This window comes from Cataglyphis hispanica, chromosome 6 (genome assembly GCF_021464435.1).
Source record: "Cataglyphis hispanica isolate Lineage 1 chromosome 6, ULB_Chis1_1.0, whole genome shotgun sequence".
Classification (NCBI taxonomy): Eukaryota; Metazoa; Arthropoda; class Insecta; order Hymenoptera; family Formicidae; genus Cataglyphis; species Cataglyphis hispanica.
In genome coordinates, this window is record NC_065959.1 from 513,838 (window position 1) to 535,560 (window position 21,723).

A 21,723-nucleotide genomic window follows, 5' to 3' on the forward strand; every position below is an offset into this window, starting at 1 on the left:
ATCTCTTCCGTTATTCTGTTGCATTATTATATGATAATTATTCGCAGATAAAACAGCGTAAAACAGCTTCTCGTCCGTGAGTATTCCAAGTTTTGATTTAATGTCTCATGTGTTCCGGATACTTGAAGAATCTTTAAACGACGCAATAAAGGCCGCCTCGCATATAAATAAAATGCGTACACACACGCGCGTACGCGCTCACGCACGCACACACAATTGCGTGAAGAAGCTGTTTTCGCGAAATGAAACATCGCAACTCAGATTTCATTTTGTACATGAGCATCCGAGAGTGCAAGATAAACAAATCAATTTACCGAACTACGCAGCGCGCTTATCGTCGTTCCTTTTTGCTAATTACACGCATTAATAGCGCGCGCGCCGTTATCGAATATCAATGAGCCTTCTAACTATAAATCGTTGTCGTTCAGATCGCAAAATCATTTAGCTTGTATGTATAAATATCCGCACGTTGTTTACATAGCGTTATATAAGTCCTCGATCGATCTGCGATATCACATAAGTATATATTTACGTATATATTTACTATTAATAACGAAATGCTATTACGTATTTATTGTGCGTAACAAAGAAAAGAACGGCTCTAACATTTCTTTAAAATGAAAATAGCGACATTCATTAATTGTTGGCATATATTTATATGAAAACAATATAAAATATATGCGTAAGAAAATATATATAAATGCAAATGTAGTAAAGAAAATGTAATATTTGTAGAAAAATACTTATATTAAGAGCCAATTTTATTAGTTATTGTGTTTTATTAAATAGTAGACGATATCATATTAATTAATTTTTATAAAGATAAAAAATAACGCTTCCCAAAACGATCTTTCTTTGGCGAGTCAACATAAGCTTCGCAATATAACTTTTGCTATAATGATAAAATGCGCTGTTATCGCCAGGTATCATAGTGTACATACATAATACGCGACGAGCGCCACGAGGCTTTGAATTATTTATCAATGAGTTACGTATTTGTCTTCCTCCGAGTCGAAGTGAATTAATGCACTGCGTATAAGACGCTGTTTTTCAGTGTCGCGATTTTAGTTGTAGCTAACAGTTAGAGTCGAGAGTATTTCACGGTGGTGTTCGGTCAGGCAGAGTTTCGGAAGAGAAGCGAGTGTTACGTGGGCGGACGCACGTTGCATTTGATTGCCTCCATTGCAAACGTGTTTTTGTCGCTGCTTATTGGTACATGCACAAGTAAGACACGCAATTGCCATTATACGCGTATTCGAGTAATTTCGCGTATTAGTCTCCCGGTTGCAAGATCCCCCGTCTCCGTTCTTACATAAGTATATATATATGTGCCACGTATGTGTCGTTGATAAATGATCAAGCCAGTTAATTAATCGATTAACCAATTAATTAATCGTTCGCGAATACAACGTGCAATTATTACGTATGTTATTCATGCCACGGCTATTGCGATAATCGTTTTTATCTTAGTTTGAAAAACACGCGGTAAACATACGAATATTTCATTCAGTAGGTATTAAGATTCTTATTTGTTTCGAAAATAATCTAAATTCTGTGACTTTAGCGAAATTGTGGCGAATTTAAAAAGAAAGAAACAATTTTGAAATTTTATTAGGGAGATTATGTGTGTAATTTTTATAACCATATGTGTAAAAAATAAATGAAGAAGAGAAAAACTCATTAGTTATTTTTAGCTACATTCGCCTTTTTTCTATTTGTTATATTAATTAAAAATAATGAATAATACACCGAATGAATTAAATCACAATTCATAATTAAAAAATATTCATAAACTAAAGCAATAGTATTGTGTGCATGATTTAAAAAATATGTAAAATATATAATTGTATATCAGTAATCATTTTTTTAGTATAAAATTATATATTTTGCATAATATTTATATTCAGAAAAATGTGTCTGTAACTAAAATTGATATAACAGCAAAAATAGAATTAATTATGAAACATCTTTAAGCGAGAGAAGCTTGACCTAAGACTATCTAAGAGCAAATCAAAATTATCTCGAGCAAACAATGTTTCAAAACGCAATAATGCGGCAACTAGTTTCACTGCAGTGACTAAAGATATGATAAATTTCTATGCGACCGTTGATTCGCCTTGACAGCTTGATAGTCATTCGGTATGATTCGCTTTTTATTCAAGCGTGATTTAAAGTGTCTCAAGGATGATGAACGCGACATTTGCAACCACAATTGTAGTTAATCTCGTTCACATCGTAGCGATAAACATGAGATTCCTGATAATAATCGATCGGACGAGTTGTAAGCTCGAACGTACAACGCGCTTATGCATCTCCGTTAAATTGTCGAAACCTTATAAAAGACCTTTTATTGTCACGCAATTACATTCGCGCGAGCGTGTGTGACTGCTGTAACAATTAACAGCGACGATGGGGGAGAGTGGGACGTAACACACAACCCCTAGCCTCGTTGCGCGCTACAGTGCGGTGGCAGGGTGGATTGATTTTTCGCCCTCTGACGTCACAACGAATCCAGCATGCGCGTGATGGTTAAACACGGTGCCGATATCGGTACCGGTTCTTTTATATCGCCTCCTGTACCAAATGAGGGGTGAAATTCTTATGGCTCATCACTTTATGGGAATAAATCAAATTTTGTCGACCATTAGTTGTGTAAATTAATTTTATCGCTGAAAAAAAGAAGTTTTCGACGAGAGGGGAGGTTATTATGATACATTAAACAATTATTATCGCGATATTGTTTTCATTATTTCTAAATGGAATAATTGCTATATTTAAGCATAGTTACATATATGTATATATTTAAATATAATAAAGCTTAAAATGTATATATTTTTATGTTTTTCCGATTATAATTGTCGTAATTATTGCTAAAAATATTTAACAATAATTACGATAATAAATTAATGATAAAAAATATTTATCACTCAAGTAAAAATTACATTATGCATGAACGTAATTTTTTAGAATTGTAAATTGAGATTAAATTAATGTTAATAATCGTGCGTTTTACATCTCAATTTTCTAATATTAATATTACCTTGGGAAGAAGAAATAAGAATAAAAGTAAACTTATCGTTCTATTCGAGCTCGATGAGGTTGTTCGAAGATCCATTCAGCAAATTTCATTGACGATGGTCAAACCCTTTAAGTGTGGCTAACAACTATTGGCACCGATAAGTAATAGATATAGAGAATGATTATAGCTAACGGTAGGAGGGGAGGGTGGGATCTGACGCACGTAGAACAGACATCGCATGAATAGTGTTCCAATAAAATTGCACGAGCGCACTCATAAACATATTTCTTTCACAAAGAAATATAGAGTAATTGTATCATTATCATCACGCGGGATCATTACAATCTAATCGAATATCCAATTATTGTGCCATTTTCTAAATGAAAGATTATCAAACTATAATCTACTTCTGATCAAACCCATTAAGTCAACGAATCAATATTTCGGTCTATTTTTGCTTTTTTTATTTTCTTTCAAGTCACCTTTATAGAAACCAGATGATTTCTTTGCTATTCTAACGAGATAAAAGAGAGCGATAATTCTTTCTGTAATTACATGGACAGTTTTTATCGTTGATATAATAAGAAGGAAATTCTATTTCAATCACATAGAGAAATTATATGTCCGAAGCAGAGTAATAATTGTGTGAGGATAATTGCTCTAAACAGTATCTTAATTACAAATTATGAAATCTCGTTCAAAAAGAGAACCGAGTTAAACCATGTGAGAAAAAAATGAAATTTTAGACGAGACTCTTCCTCAAGACGATACTTCCCCGGGGAAGAAGGGTCGGTGCGCAACGTATCGCTGCATCCCGAGAGACGTCAGCGCGGTCAAAAGGACGAGCACGTCGGGAAGGGCAGGACGTTTCGCGCAGGGCGTTTGTAAAATAACAGCAAGATCGCGTCAGTCGGTGAGAAAGAGAAGGCGAACAGGGGGTCGACAGGGTGGTTGCGTGATTCGGGAGGAGGGTCGGGGTCACGGCGGGTTCATTCAGCGATGTGCAGTTGGCCGGGTGTTGTCGGGACTATCTCGTCAACCGAGCCACCGCGCTTCTCTCTCTCTCTCTCTTTCATCTTCCCCTTCGGTCGTTCCCTCTCTGTCTCGACCGGCGCGGTGAAACCGTTCTCCCTACCCTATCCCTACTCTACCCTAACTCACGTCGTACATACGTTTTCATCGTGCGCCGTGCGCACCATCGCCGACGCGCCCGTCGACGACCATCGAGGCAGCACTGAGTGGACAATCGCCGACGACAACGTTAACGACGACGACGACTATCGACCTTTCTCTTTTCTTTTCTGCAATCAGTTTGATATCGGAGAAACGAAACGGTGCTCGATTATCAATTATCTTCGTACACTGTTTCGCGTACCTAAAACACGTGCGTCGATATGATGGTAGCTCAACGTCCTCATCGTCCACCTGGTGACTGAGCCTTGGCGGCACAGCGGCGGTTTCGATCGACTGGCGGTGGCGGACTCGTAAGCGGAGGTGGGTCAACTCGCGAATCAGCGCTCGAGCGACCGCCAGTAGTTGACAGGTGGTGCGCAGTTCTGCTCGAAACGCGCGAGCGGCCGATTCTGCGATGCGTACAGAATCTGTCTTCGCGAGCGCGGACTCGTACGCGTCGATCAGCTAATCGGCGTTATCGCGAATTATCTTTTCGAAGGCAAGAAAAAAGAGAATACACGAAGGGAAAGGGAGAGGGTGGAAATCGTGTAGAAAGGATGATGGGAAACATTTGTCGCGAGTAGAGTAACGAAAGAGATTGGAACGAGAATCTCTGAATCTTCAGTGTTGCGACCATCGTCTCGAGAACTCCGCGATTAATCTCTCTCTCTCTCTCTCTCTCTCTCTCTCTCTCTCTCTCTCTCTCTCTCTCTTTCTCGCTGCAATCGTATGGAAGATATCGGAGAACACCCGCGAACCAAATCTTGACACGTGCCAAAGCGCTGTTCCGTGACATCTACGTCGAACAAGCGAGAAGAATAAACATTCGTCACAAAGTGATCGTCGAGGTCTGTTTCGGAAAATTGGCGAATTTTTCGATAATCAAATCGAAGCAATACCGATCCGATAAAGTGTTTTGGTTCGAAGAATATACACAGGGCGCTTCCTTCCCTTTCTTGCCTCGGATGGAATTCCCCTCCTCGCGCGGCCACCCTGTTAGGATGTCAGCTGGAACTTGCGTGGAACGTCCTGGTTGCGCGACGTGTCGCCGCTGCAGTTTCTAGTCCGTCGTCGCACTTCGAGCTGCGACAGACGGCACCGACCCGAGAAAAACGGGAGAAACAGAGAAGCGACGATCGTTAAAGCGCTCGTTTCTGTGATCCGCGACGCGGTGCGGATTCACCGTGTCGCTTTCTTGGTGAAAAAAACTCTTACGGATAAGGGAGACATCCGTTTCTCGAGAGAATACGCCCCATCGAGTCAAGGAGACGTGGAGGGAGAGTGCACGCGGATAATTTCTCGCGCGTCCACTGTCAATTCCATCTCCTCTCGCTCTCCCCGTCTCTACGCACAATCGGATTGCATACATATGTATACAAATGTACATATATCTCGCTCTACTCCCGCGAGAACGTGCCACCTCGCCAAACTCGTCGCGTGTACTCGCGTAGCATGCGTCAGCCGGAGTGAGCGAACCGGCGTGCAGCTGTCATCGGGAAAAAGGAGAGAGAGAGAGAGAGAGAGAGAGAAAGAGGGAACGTGGATCGCCACGAGTGCATCTTCGAGAGCGGTGCGAATCTCGCGATATCCTCGGTGCCGGAGTATCGTTGCGGGTGTGTGCACGTCGAGGGAGAAAGAACGTCGGCAAGTGTGAAGTTGCGAAGAGGAGGCGCATAATATAAATTCATCACACGAGTAAGTTTTCCTTCAGAAAACGAACGACAGTCAGCTTGTCGACTTTGTTTCGTGCATCCTATCGTGTTCTAACACTTAACTTAAGCTTGGCGACTGTGATCTTTTCTCTCGAGCCAGAAAAATTTGTCGTTATTTTTTTTCCAAAGAGATCTCCCTCATCCGCAGGATGCGGGCGAACGCTGACTCGGAGAAAAACGTCAAAGTCGCTACGCTGTGTCGAGTAAAAATAATATAAATCACACGGTAAAGCTCTCTCGATCGAGCGTGTGGTTGCGCTCAATGTCGATACGTTTTGGATTTCATCGCGTGCTGGCCGCTGACTATTATTCCATCTATTTATCTCTCTGGTTTTACTCCTCTCTCTATCTTTCTTTATCTCTCTCTCTCTCTTTCTCCTTCGTGTATCTCTCCGTCTGTCTCGCTTTTAACTTATATAAGAGAGCACTGTCTGCAGAGCGAGTACGAGCGTCCCCGCCACCAATGCAGAGACGAGCCTCCAATTTGCAGCACCCTGTTCTTGCGAACGTTAATATTGCTAGTACACCTGACATTAATATTAGCTTAGCCATACATGCATCCATATATACATACAACAACGTCACACTTATTATATACATTAGAATGAATCAGCACTTTCGCTCGTTGTCGCGGGTAGCTAAACATATATTTCGTTCTCGTATTATAACAATTTTGTTTTTCTTTTCTCATTGCTTGGATGATTTTCTCAAGTAAAGGACAAATGAGTTCGCGAATACATAGAAACAACACCGAGTGTGCGAATGGAAATCGCAACCCGACCATCGACCCATAGCCGCGGCACAGTTAAAAATTGATTTATGTCCTCCCTCTGCATCGTAATGAGATACACCGTGTCACTCGGCATTGCGGTATATCGCGATCGTTTGCTCTAACGACCACGTCGATTGTTGCGTGTATCGCGATTTAAGCGGCGCGTGCCAATGCCGTCAGATTTTATCATCTGCGTCACCAAGAGAATATGTCATCAGAGACATCGGGAGATATCGGAGATATTGAAGATACAGATAAAGATAATGGAAGCGCGATGCTTGTGCTACATACCTCAATAGATAGAGAAATAGAGAGAGAGAGAGAGAGAGAGAGAGAGAGAGAGAGAGAAATGCGAAATCGACAAATACACGTGACACACGATTTTCGTAAGTGTCAAGTCCGACTTTGTCCGTTATCAAGGCCTGTAATCGCACAAGTACCATCGCAGTTCCGCGATTAGTCGCTGAAAGAGGTCGGCAATAAGAACACCGTTTACTTAATTAATGCGGCCGACGTACGGACGGACGTGAGCCGTGCGGCCGTTGCGCGGCTCGTTGACCCCGCGTGCAATTCTCTCGGACTTGGACCGTCCTTCGGTCGGATTGATTTACGCCGAGCTCGACGGTGCGGCTCGGCTCGGTTCGATGACGAAAAACGGCGGAGAACGAGAATGGAAGAAAGTGGTGGTGGATTAGTGCGCCGATCCGGGCCCCGGGTCGCCTATTCGACTTTTTCCACTAACGGCGGCGGCGGTGACGGTGGGTTCTCTTCTACTCGCGTTCGCGGCTGACCTCCCCGTGACCCGTTCTGCAATGCGTCAGCTGTTCTACGCGCCGCAATGCACGGTCTTCTATCGCCGCCGCCGCCGCCGCCGCCGCTGGCATGTATCTACAGTCCGTTCTCGCACGTTCTACATCCGTTCTCCGAGCTTCTCTCTTTTCTCTCTCTCTCTCTCTCTCTCTTTCTCTCGTGCCGGATACATTAGATGTCATGTCATATATGCTCCGACATTCGCAAAATTTATTTTTCTAGAGGTATTTTCGGAAGAAACTCGCTTGCAATTACTGACAGCTAAATTTGACAAGTGTCATATTTCATGTATAAGCATTTATAATTTAATAAACAAAAGATTTATTCCACATCAAAAAGATTAGAGATATTCAAAATTAACGAATTTACTGTTCACTGCAATTTAGGAAAGTATCCGCCAAAATTGTTAGGGTTTGATTATTTAAAGCAGACTAATATCGTTTTCGCTATATAGATGGATGACGTCAGGGCGATATTTCTCTGACTAAATATGCTCTCATGAAAGCATATAGAACAGAGAAACAGAAATTATAAAATCATTTTAAAACTTTGGATATATAGAGACTGTCTGTGGGGCGTATCATTGATTAAAATATCACTACCTGCGAAAACAGCGAAATCACATTGAATAATTAATCGTATATGTATATTTGATATGCACTGTATTCATTTTTGCGTTATACATCGTGAAATGACAAGTAGATATTACTAAATCTATCTTTTCAATTTTAATTCTATTTCAAATCATTTTATATGATTCATTTTATATGATTCTGCATATTTTCGTAAGAGCGAGAAATTTTATTAGATTTTCTCGCTTCTGACGTCATTGATACATATAAGTTCCAACCATCGTATCGCTCTAGTAATTTCCGCATGAAAAACAATCGACTTTAGTTCGTTTGATGAAATCTTACGTAATGGTAGAAATTCATTGATAAGATAAAAGTTTGAAAAAACTTTTATTTATCAATTTATTTCAAAAAGATGCTATGCGACGAAATATTTGTTCAATTATCGTATAATTTTCAATTACTATATCGGTTACTTTTTTTCTGCTAACAAGAGACGAATATCTTTTGAGCACCGTCAAAATCGTGAGTGAAGTATTGTGTGTTATTATCGAATCTGTAACATTAGTGATTTCGATAACTGCGAAATATCCGAGTGCAATGTATCGGAAATTGGGAAATAAATCTCTTATTGCCAATTATATTTCCGAAGTCATAAAAAGAGAAATATATGATTTATTATCATTTAAAGTTATTAAATTTTTGTTATTATCACTCTCAAAATATAATCTGAATTTGTTAATACGTCATTATCTTCAATCACATTTTTAATTCGATCGTGGTTCAAACTGATCATTTTCTCTTATTCCAATGCTTTCGTTTTGAACGAAATTATTTTATTACTTCACGATTGTGAGCATTGCTTTTAATACAGTCACTGCAATGCATATAACTATTCATATAACTATTCGTTTTTTTACGGCCGTATGCACTACATATTTTGTGATGCGTAGTATTGCACAAAGTGCGAAAACGTCAAATCTGCAAAAATCGATGGGCCTTGTGCTAAAAGTTAATGGAGACTTTTGTTAATAATAACTCATTTAAACCTCATTATTTAACCTTATTTTGTCATATACGCAATAACTGCACTATATGCTTGATTTCTTGCGTGCGATATTGCTTAGAACACATTCATTTGCATGGATTATTCTATGTTTGCAAATATAAAGAGAAAAAGCAAATTAAAAAGATTTAAGATATCAGTAATACAATGAAAAGCGTTACAAAACGTAAACAAAAGTTTCATGAGCTGCAGCATATCTCGGAATCTATTTACTCAAATTTTTATCGGAACAAGATTTTGATAATATTAAAAAAATTAAAAACTCCATTTTAATTTGAAGATTAACTGTTGATTGATAAGGGATCGAATGGACAAGTTTTGGATCGGAATACAAATATCAAACAGCGAATTATGAAATTACATGTAATAATAATGAATAAAAGAAAAATTTTTTTTTTTTAAGGAAGAGAAAATCTGAAATGTCGTTAATTGTAACAGAGATTATGCAATTATCGTCTATTTGCTGATTTAATATCGTTAGAGCGCTTCATAAATACTTGATAAGAGAAACGATTATATTTACAGATTATACGATAACTAAAAATACGAGGTCAGATTGACACGCGAAGAGGCGGATTGTACTAATTAGCCTTCAGCGATCGATACTTTTACATATAAAACTCTTATCGACATAATCTCTTGCGGATATATTTTATTTCCAATTTTATTTTTGATCAAAATATAAAAATGTAACCGATTTGCTTAATGAATGGAGAGCGGAGACTTGCCACAAATTCTATTTCATGAAAGTAGGTCTTGTCCAAAGACACTTCCTGGAAAACGTCAGCGTAACAAGTCGACTATTGAACGACGGGGCTTTCGATTTTCGCATCGTGTGACATATTCAGCGAATATTGCGTTTTGCATATCTCGAGTGGTTGTCACCTAGCATTATCGACATGTTTCCTTTGGACGTATAACATTATCGTAACAAGCGGATATTATAACATTATAGCCGCCGCGTGTAGCACGTGTTACCTTGGGATGCGTTCGATGTGAAAATCGCGGAAAACTAATTCAATTTTTCTCATACTACGTAGCTTTTATTCCCTTCGTTTGACAAGATTAAATCTGGAACTATGCTGATCAAAGCGGAGAAATTATAAAAGCGGAAATTGCCAAAGGATAATAAATAACATAGAGTTTCAATTATTTATAATAAAACCTGAATTATAATTACGCCTCGTAGTTTTGTCTCCAATTGTCACTTGTAATTTGAAAAATAACGTTATTAAATTTGAAAATTTTTATAGATTATACAAATTTGGATTTTTTCTGCTTTTTAAAATACTTTAATTTTGATAAATTATAAACATTTTTTAATTAAAGCAATTATATTTTCTAAATTCATATTTAAGAGCAAGAACATATATAATAATTAATGTGATATGTCTAATTATAAATTGGATAGCTTTACATGAATAAAGAATAGATAGTATCAAATTGATCAATAATCAAATATTCTTTATGACATTGGAGAACTCGCAGGCATTATTTAATATTAAATTCAGATATAATTTTACCTAACGTTAATGAATATTAAAGTGATAAACGTATAACTTTGTAGATAGATTTATAGAATCGTTAGATAATTATTTTGGCTCATTAAAATGTACATATAACAATGGCCAGACAATTTATTTTGTACAGAAACTAAAGCTACAAAGTAAACGAGAATAAGTTGAATGAAAATCCAGAGAAAAGGATTTAATGTAGCGTATGGCCGAGAACGTGAAGTTCATCAAGTGGCGAGGATTTTGAGAATGAATCAGCTGGAACAATGCTATAGGTCTACGTATATATGCGTTCATGGCTAAAGCAATCTGGAAGTTGAGGTTGAGGTTGCGAAGCTTCTAAATCTAAATATAGAATATACTTTTGTAGGGCCAAATCAATAGACATATGCTGCATATATGTATATTTGGGATCTAAACGTTCAGATTCTTATCCTCCTCATGTTTAAAATATATACATATATATCTATAATATAGCCCGTCTGCTTTTTTTGCGAATAATGTAATCATGCAATCTTCGTAATTTATCAAATTAGCGTTCCAATTTTGATGTAATGCTCCACAATCATAGATTATTTTTGGCATGATTCTCCCTGCGAGTTCTTCAACTTCGATCGCCTCGTGATATGTATGATCGAGGAGGTCAAGCGGAAGGGATAGTTTTCGATTATGACTTATACAAGTCGAATATTGACATATACATTTACATGATTATTCCACGCAATCAATCTAATTTACATTCTATTCATAGCGTTATTATTGCACAATTAATGTAAATAATCTATATCTGTCTTGAAAAAGTCAAACAGACCTTGCAGTGCAACTATAAATCGCTAAATAATTCATATATCAGACGCGCACATAGTGTACTTGTCTACTTAAAGCATAACATTATGCAACAAACAGCTATCAGAAGTGTGCAAGAATGTAACATTACACGTAATCCAGCTATACCAAGTGTCGATTTAAAAATTAAAACTGTCGCAACTTACTTTCGAAAATGAGTGATGTCGTTACATTAATAAATAATCGAAACATTGACGCGAGAGCCGCTCTCGCAAGTAACATGGAAAAAGCTGTCATTGACTTACGTATCATGTCCATGTTGTCAGTTTCAGCGCATATCTTACTTGCGGCAAGGTCGGGGACGCCGTGTTACAATCCGATTGTCGGATGTGGTGCACGCAATCGGCGGCTACAGAAACGACAGCGGTAGCGTTATCACCGGAGACAGCGGTCCGGAACTCGAGCGATCTGGCAGGTGAAAGGGTATATTGCATGAGAAGGGGAGACTGCCGGTGATGGACAATGAGCAACCGCACCAGGAACTGGTCAAGTGCGTGGTCGTGGGTGACACGGCAGTCGGAAAGACCAGACTGATCTGCGCCAGGGCCTGCAACAAGCACGTGTCGTTGTCGCAGCTCCTGACCACTCACGTGCCCACGGTCTGGGCTATCGACCAGTATCGGATCTACAAGGATGTGAGTTTGCAAAAAAATCATGTAGTAAATGGTATAAATTACATTAGATAATTTGCGAAAAATCTATATTTAATATTGAGAGATATATTTTAGATAAATATATTATTATAAATATTTTAAAACATTATTATTAAAATAATTATAAAAAAAATATTAATTTTTTTTCCTTTAATTAATTTTCTTAGAGATATATAATGATAATAAATATAATACGCACTAGGTGTTGGAGCGCTCTTGGGAGGTAGTAGATAATGTAAACGTGTCGCTACGTCTCTGGGACACATTTGGCGATCACGAGAAGGATCGACGTTTCGCATACGGCAGGTAAGATCATCATCGAACATAATTTCACGTAAATCGATATTAATCGAAAGAATTTTGCCAGGTCTGACGTCGTGTTACTATGTTTCTCCATAACCAACCCCGTTTCCTTGCGAAACTGCAAGGTGATGTGGTATCCCGAGATAAGAAGGTTCTGCCCGCAAACTCCGGTCCTATTGGTCGGTTGCAAAAACGATCTGCGATACATGTACCGGGACGAGACTTATCTCAGTTACTTTCGCGATCGCAGTCCTTTTGTAAGGTAAATTATTTCCTTCAAAAAGTTTTAATTTAAAAAAAAAGAGAAATTAAAAACTTAGAGAAAAAATAACACATGGAAGTTTTTTCAAGAAGTAAAAATACATTTCTTCAACATTATAAAATAAAACAATTTTTAATTTCCAAAACATTTTTTACATCTTTAAAATTAAAAATTTTTTTTTTTTTAGTTTCTATTATTTTCCTATGTAAGCATCGAGAATTATAAAATTTAATTCTTTGATGTATAAGAGGACAATGATTTAATTTTTATATTAGTTATTTTTCAAATTTAATCTCAAAGAGAATAAATTCCAATATAAAAAATTGATTGCTCTGTAAAATATATAAAAAATATTTTTTTAGAAATCCGATTCAAGCACGTATAGTCTTAATCGATTAGTCATTTTTTTTTGGCTACAAAACGAAATCAGTGTTCAAAGCCGATTTTTTAATCTCGTGTGAAACTCATTCAATCGCATCGGTGCTCCTTCAACGATGGGTTTACTAAATTGTACCAAAGTATTGATCTCAGCGAGTTCTCTTCGTAAGCTTCTTCGAAATCTTTTACTGGCAAAAAATATTCATTACGATCAGCTTATGCAACATATATGAAATTTATCGCGGCATATGAAATTTATGATGGCACTGCGGTCGATTGTGAAAAGCTTAAAATTTCCGATAAGTCGTCGTGTAATCGAGTCGAGCCAAAATTAACCAAACCTTGACATACAACGATTAACCCTCCCTCGGGAAAAAGACTGAAAGTTTCTCGTGACTTTTAACAAGTCTTCCTCTTGTATACATACTTGTGGTCGGAATAATTTCGATAATCATTATTTTTATATCGTTTTATATATTTTTATATCATGATTATAATTAATACGTAACTACAAATTTACAAAATAGTGACAATTATTCACAGAGCTACAAGAAAGAGCGATCTGGTAATGCCAGATCAGGCACGGGCGGTAGCGCGAGAACTCGGTGTCTGCTATTACGAGACAAGCGTCTTCACTTATTATGGCGTGAACGAGGTATTCGAAAATTCGATACGCGCCGCCTTGATCGCACGTCGTCAGCAACGTTTTTGGATGACGAACTTGAAGAGGGTGCAAAGACCTTTGCTACAGGTAACAGATATGATATGATATGATATGATATGATATATATAAATCAAACATCTTTATTTTATAATAAATTTATCTTCAAAAAATACATAGAGATAAAAAATTCTTAATATTATCTGACGAGTAAATATCTCACGAGTAAATATAAAATTAGGAATTGTTTGTTTCGGATATTAAGTTTAATTAATGCTCGAGTCATGTTTTCTTCATCGACAATGACAAGTTGTGTGATAATTTTGCTCGACAGGCACCATTCTGTCCGCCAAAACCAGTACCGCCGGAAGTATGTCTAGCTGCGAGTACCTATGAGGAGAACATGAAGAGCCTGTGGACGAAACCAGTTCACACGGACGTAACTTTAATAGCTGGCAACTGCACGTTCTTGGCTCATCGGTGCTTACTCGCCGCGGCATCACCGGCGTTTCATCGGTTATTCTCGATGGAACTTTCTCACGAACTGACACCGCGCAGCTCCAGCGAGTCCAGCATGGTATATGCCAGCTCTATCAGGTTCGGAGGTAGTAAACAAGATAACACAATAACACATGTTTCCCTTATTGTCTCGTTAAGGTGAGCACTTTCGGCGAGGCCACCGTCGGTGATTTCAACGACGATACCGAGTGCCTAATTCGTATCGATCAAAGCAAACCCGCAAAGTGAGTTGATCCTTGTATGTTTGACTCCTGCGTCAGTTAACCCTTTATTTGGCAAGTCGCAACTAACACGTGACGAAACAATCTTGCGGCAAGTGTTGCAACTAACGCATTCAACGTTGCTTGAGCTTAATGTTAATGATGAAAAAGATATGCGCATAATCAATAAATGTTACCATCGCATGTAAAAATCTCACACTAACATCATGCTTGAAAACACTATTGCCAAATAAAGAGTTAGACGCAGCCCCTTTCCCTTAGCCTTTGCACGGTGTTTCAGTGTCGACTGATATTCCACATTATAAGTAGCGATGGAACAGAATGTAGGATATTTCCGTAATAAGAAGTTTGTATAATTCGTTTCGCGACGAAACACGAGCCCCTCGTACAAACGAGTAATATACGTTGCAGAGTTTGGGAACAACTTAAGCGACGATCGAGCTTTCAAGTACTGCCGACGGTGGATAATCAGAGGAAGACTAATGGCGCGACGAGAGAACTAAATCATCCTGCCTTCCAAAATATTCGTATATGTCTGGTGAGAATCTTGATCGCAAGAATTTATGCAAAAAATTATCTTATAACTGTCACTTTGTCACGAATATTTTTTAGACTGAAAACGCGAATGGCGTGCAGCAGCCCATGACTGTGGTTACGCTGTCGAAGATAATCACGCCACAGGCAATGCAGCAGTGCTTGCAATTCATTTACACGGGCAGCTTGGATAAACGATATCACGATCTACAAGTACGTTAGATCGGTAGAAAATATCCTAACGATAAGAGAAAAAAAGGTACATTCGAGAATGTGAAAACTTCCTTGTTCATTTTTGCTACAAAAGACGGTGCGCGTATAATTATATTATATAAGCACATGTTTTGAGAAAACGGAATAAAAAGTGTAATCTTCCGGATGTGAAAATTGAACTAAAATGTGATCTATCTCATAGGCTTACGCAGGTAAAACTCGAATAATTTGCGCAAGCTCTCTCTTGCGCGTTTTTTGCTTACGTTACAGGTATATTAATTTTTGAATAGAAATATTATTTATGTGTGAAATTTTTGGTTTGAAAAAAATGGCGGTCAATTGCGGGTACTCCTGATATGTCGCGTTTGTAATAAGTCACAGTTTGTATATATATGAGCTTCTCTTAAGAGCGTGTGAGCTAAAATCGCAACTATTGCAGAGTATACAGTAACTAACGCGGCTCTATTCTTTCAGACAGCTCCTATCGGGCTTCTACTGGTTAGTACAAAGCGTTTGAAATTGCGTTTGAAAAATTGACAGTCGCATCAGATACATATGTACACGTTACATGCGCACGCACGCACGCACATAGTGGCCTCATTCGATTTGAGAAAGATTTAATTGCGAGATCATATATCACATCATACGAGCATGCGCCTTTCTATAATTATGACTCTTCAATTATAGAACAAACTTGACGCATTACCGAAAATTAATCTCTCGTTTATAAGCAAAAAATAAAGAATCAACTAAGAAAAAAACGAGATAAATAAATACCAAGAGGCCGTCTGTAAAAATTACTTATGTATCTCGAGAACGTTTATCTCTTGTGTTTTCCGTAGAAATATTTGTTTATCTAACAATAATTTCGTTACAATTTGCAACGATCCTTGGCATTTAGCTAACAGCCCATGCTCATTAAGCTTATAATTCGCGAATCATCGCTATCGTAGTATCGTACCGACCATTGCCCTCGACATCATCGAGCGGGGAGGATCCTCGAAGAATCGACATGCGATCGACCTCGGCCGATTATAGAGGTGCATGGATACGCTTCCGTGAATTGTTATCACAGACATTCTAGAATCATTGCCTAATAGGATAGGTTCCATTAGCGACCCGAAAACAGAGATCAAATATCGTATCTTTTTTTTTCTTTCTTTTTCTTCTTTCTTTCTTTTCTCGTTCATTCTACGTTGTGACAATCGAAATGGCGCATCGGTATGACATTCCGGTTTCTCTCACCCGCAGGAAATCAGACAGGCGGCCGAGTTTCTCGAGCTACCGCAGTTACTCATGGTGCTCGGTAGCATACAGACGCGGGAGCAGTTTGTCAATAGCGATCTCAATAATCGGTACAAGCAAGTGGTTAGACAACGGTTGGAGGACATTTGCTTAGAGCAAGGTTGGTATCGATGAATGAGCGATGAAGCAATTATCGCCTTCAATATAAATATGCTTAGGTCTTTTCGCCGATGTGATGTTCGAGTTGGACGATGGCAGCGTACCGGCCCACAAAGCGATTCTCACTGCCCGATGCGACGTGATGAAAGCCATGTTCTCTGGCGATTTTCGCGAAAGTAGCGCAAAAGTCGTAAGTGATATTAAATTCGAAACTTTTAATTTGTGGAATCGATGTGTTGGAGTTACGCGAGTTTACATTTTTACATTAATAATTCATTCTCTAATAAATAATAAAGTTTTAACAAACTCTGTCAATTTATAAACGTAAATCGTACGGCTATGGTGTTATGGATAACGAATAATTGTAACGGATCCTTGCGATTGCAATTGATAGATAGTCTTTCCTGGAGTACGGGAGTATACATTCCACAAGTTGCTGTGCTATCTTTATACGGATGAAGTGCCGGCGATTTCCTCGGCAAGATGCCTGAATCTATTGGAACTAGCCAACAGGCTCTGCCTTCAACGATTGGTGAATCTAGTCGAGAGCAGAGTGATCGAAGATCTTGATCGCCTTTCGCAAAATGAGGGGAATGATGCCGTCGAAAACTGCTTGAGGCTACTGGAACCGTGCAAGGTCGGTTTCCTTCGCGCGTTCACATCAATTAACACACGATAATTTAGCGATTACCTATGTTTACCGCTTCGTTACGACTTTGCAGCTGCATAATGCCGATCAGCTGGCCGACTGGTGCATGAATCATCTGTGCGTTAACTATAATAAGCTGTGCAAAATGTCGCCTCGCAGTGTGCGGCTGCTTCATCCCGAGAACCAAGAGTATCTGAACGAGCACCGATGGCCGCCGGTTTGGTACGTTTATTACAAAAGTGTTATAATTTTGCCACCAATTTCATTTATTAGTATAATTAATATAACTAGTTTTCATTTGAGAAAATTTACTTCATCATAATATCAATTTTTTTTTTAAATTATAACATTTTCTTTCTGTAACATAGAGAGCAAAATGATGTTGTACGAACTTATTATATTTTTTATTATAATATATATTCTACAAGATCGCTCTTATTTAGTTCCCGACTTTGATACTATAATGATGTATCCTTGATAGGTATTTGAAGGACTACGATTATTATCAGAAATGTCTGGCGGAGCAGGATCGCGAGAACAAGCCGACATTGAAGCGGAATCGTAACCAATCCGGCTGTCTGTGTTTCTCGGGCTCGAGCAAGACCAGACGGGAGGGTAGTACCGGAAACGGGGGTGGCGGTGGCGCGGCGTCAACGACGTCGAACGAGACGCCAGCAGATCGGCCACTTTTCGACGCCTCTACCGAGACCGGCGAACAGGCCGTATGACAGGAGCCAAGCGGCCTCAGCCGCTCAGTCAGATTCATCTTGGTCCTACCTGTGCTCATGGTCTTCATATGCACTATTTTTACCATTTTGATACTGCTACAGATTTATACTTAAGCCAACCGCGCAGGACGAAGCTATGCGTAAACGCACGTAAATACACATAAATATATATACATATATATATACGTATATATATATATATATATATACACACATATACACACACATACGCGATGCATACATACGTATGAACAAACACGAGAATACACACAGATATACATATACGCTGATGATCAGCGATAAAAGTCGATCCAGGGTTAATTCGAGATGTATTCGATTTTTAGCCCGAGAGATCGAGTTCCAAAAATTCCCCTTGACGTACGTAATTTCTTTTTCTTCTAATGTTGCGCACCCCCATTTTTCGCGCCGTATATTTTTAAAAGCGCAATGCCGACGACTCGAATTCTCGCGAGTGTCCGTGAATTTTTTTGTACTTGCGGACTTTGCAGCTCATACTTTTACCTTCCGCAAGCGACAAACGAGAATAGTATTTTGCGAGGGAAGATTTCCTAATTTCTACACGCGATGATATTTCGGTGTGTATACATTCAGAGACAAGATTGTGTGGATGCTGATACAAATAAAGATCAGATTAATTTTTCCTTCATTTAATCACGTACATTCTCTTATAAAAACGACGATTGTTGATACGAATAAACATATCCATAAACAATCGTTTCACCTATGTACAAATATCTCAACATCTCGAAAAATGGCAATCTATAAGAAATAGAAAAGCAAAACTGAAGTAGGTAATGTATTTCTTTTATATAATGTATTATTTTTTATATAAAAAAATATAATGATAATTCCTTCACTGTTCTTGTTCAATTTTAGTCATATTTTCAAAGATATTTTCATGTGAAAAGTATGAAATCATATCAAGACATTAGATGATATGATGTATGTGAGGAATTAGAAGAATGGATAAAAAAAGACTAGCTAAAGTAATATAAGTTTAGAGTTGTTTAGAGTTCTCGAAACATGCATGTGATAAATTTGTACGCGCATATGTTTATCGACGTTCAATGCCTTGCCATCTTTGTAAAATAGGATTGTCGATTATAAAAATCATGAAATTATAATTCGAGTGTCCACTCATCGTTGTCCCTGATTGTATGTTGCCAACAGCGACTTTCATCGATACACGCACTTGCATCGCGCGAATGCCGCCGTCTTCGCCGATGCAATATCAATGAAAATGATGAAAATCAATCAATCGCGTGTTGCATCGCCGCGATTAACATCGATCACGGCGTGATTGTCGTCTCGGTATGATTTCGATGCATTCTCTCGACGGATTAACGATTATTGCGACAATCATCCGCGATCTGCCGTTTGACAATTGTGGTAATTATACGATTTCGCGTCTAATTTCGCAAAGAGGAGCAATGAGCGGGAGCTCTGAATACTGAGTTTGTGATATAAAAACGCGAATATAAAAGTGGGAAAAAAATATAACATTGTCCTCCTGTCGATGCGTGTTAGACTGAAGAAACAAGCAATAGCTTTAGTTCGTAGCGAAGCTAATAAGCGCTGTCATGAAATGTAGCGAATCAGTCTGCCAAAGTCAATCACTTTTCTTAATCAGCTATCAATGAACAGAGTTTTTGACAGAGACAAATTGGTGCTACATGGCGCAGTCAATGGCAATTGGCCAAGCTGCTGTCTTGCGTCGTTTTAATTAAAGCAAACGAGACGTGATAAACTTTGGAAAGATTGAGCAATTTTATGCTATTTTACGGTATAACGGTGTTGGGCATTTACAGATATATTTAGGTAAACGACGCAGTTATTGACTACTTGAGAGAAATATTTATTTCTAATTATGAAATAATCGCTAGAAGGTCTTGTCAATAATTATATTTGATTATACGTAATAAATACAAAATTTTAATTTTGCTTACAACGACTTTCATATATACACAATATAAAACATAAGCAAAAAACTTGTAAAACAGATTTTATATCAAAATTTAAAATATATAAAAGCTGTGGGTCGCTTTTAAAAATCTATCATATAAAAGAATCTGCAACACTTTATGTAAAGAGAAAAAAATATATCGCGACTATTGAAGATAAATAAAAACTCGCGCTAAATGAAAATTCACAAATGCAAGTGATCAATAATTACAGTGGTCAGTAATTATTCTATACATAGAATACTAAAACTGTCACCTTATAAGTGTGTAATGCAATTTTAAATTATTGCAAAGAAGTATAAGTTGTTTTTCACATTTAAATACAATCTAAAAGCCATTGTAAAGTTATCTAGAAGGCGCCTTGATTTATATCAGACGTCCTTGTATCAGGATGCCTTTTGTAAACATGTCTTTCAGACATTTGTGTTGTTCGGGAGCTTAATTATACATAAAGTGATAGTTTAGATATTCTACGCCATTAGTATCGTTTACTCGAAAACGCCCAAGACTGGTACGTAGTCGTTTAGAAGTCACGATATAAGGGTATATCGTGCCATGTAAGAATTCGAATTTATATTCTTTACGCGAACAATACGCGGCGATAAGTTTCGTTTCTCCTTCGTCCCATCCGTACAATCTCCAATAAATAAAGTTGCTATTTTTTTCATACAAAAAATTTCTTGCGCCACAAGACGGCTTACAATTGCACGCATCAGATCGCGTTTAATAATCGTCCATTTTCGCGAAGGGAGGAAATTAATCGCAGCATTAAATATCGTGGCAGTCGCATCAACATATCGATTATGATAATGAATCACTGCTGCGATGATGCTACCATTGTCACCGCGGTGGTGATCTATCATAGATAGAGAGAAACGATTGTTTGTAACGGAAAAGATGTAATGTATCTAGCATTAGGATCTAGGTAAGGCAAAGCTTCCTATTTTTTGCCCACGAAAAACATCATCACGTTTCGGCCGGGACAAAAAGGATAATTTCTAATTTAAAAAATTTATTTTGTAATTTATCTCAGTTAGATCTGACTATTTATTTTACAACACTATTATAATATGGAATCTTTCGCTTAAGTAATGTATAGAGTATTTAAACAATGTTGATTTTGATATAAATCTTATGTGCGAACCACGCATTTGAATGATAAGTAAAAAAAAAAGAAATTTGAATTTTTTTGCAAGTACATTTTATAGAGAAGATTTTTACAAAGAAATGTAACTTTGCATTACATCGGCCCGGCTGTGACGCTCGCGCGATTGAATTAGCATAATATTGATACTAATACTGATAACACGATATTAAAAATAGACGTCACATGTAATCGATAATTTAATCAGTGTTAAGAGATATTATCGTTAATAATTTGATACTCGTTAGCTCCGATATCATCCACATAATCATCCTTGTACTTTTCGATTTGCCCATACTCGCGACCGTGAAAAAACTTGTATTGCAAAGGGAGAACTGATGAGAAAAAAACGAGATAAACGCAGGGATTAAAAGTGCGAATATAAGATGGGGAACGAACAGGAAAAAAAGAGAGAAAGTGCAATGCACAAAGATGAATTGACATTCATACGATACGTATACACATTTGTATCACGAAACAATTGCGTATGGACCATTAAAAACAAATAATTAATCGTTTTCTTTAAATTAATATATTTTTTTATTTGAGATTCGAAATAAGATTTTCTTCTTTCTTTTTAAACCATCA

The 21,723-nt window shown here is 37.9% G+C and overlaps 1 protein-coding gene across 4 annotated transcripts; it reads left to right on the plus strand.

Moving 5' to 3' along the window:
- The first annotated feature begins 1,070 nt into the window (after positions 1-1,070).
- Positions 1,071-21,662, plus strand: LOC126850498 (rho-related BTB domain-containing protein 1). Of its 4 annotated transcripts, none has more exons than XM_050593589.1 (15): positions 1,071-1,224; positions 11,751-12,119; positions 12,340-12,443; positions 12,505-12,702; positions 13,624-13,831; positions 14,076-14,318; positions 14,399-14,484; positions 14,893-15,019; positions 15,094-15,228; positions 15,703-15,726; positions 16,480-16,633; positions 16,692-16,822; positions 17,027-17,269; positions 17,355-17,503; positions 17,763-21,662. In XM_050593589.1, exons 2-15 carry the CDS (start codon positions 11,940-11,942, stop codon positions 18,007-18,009), a joined length of 2,229 nt encoding a protein of 742 aa, XP_050449546.1. In that variant the 5' UTR covers positions 1,071-1,224; positions 11,751-11,939; the 3' UTR covers positions 18,010-21,662. The 4 variants fall into 4 exon arrangements, with proteins under 4 accessions (XP_050449546.1, XP_050449549.1, XP_050449548.1 ...); XM_050593590.1 differs by lacking the exon at positions 1,071-1,224 and adding an exon at positions 5,400-5,887; XM_050593592.1 differs by lacking the exon at positions 14,399-14,484 and having other exon boundaries at positions 14,076-14,338.
- Positions 21,663-21,723: the final 61 nt, after the last annotated feature.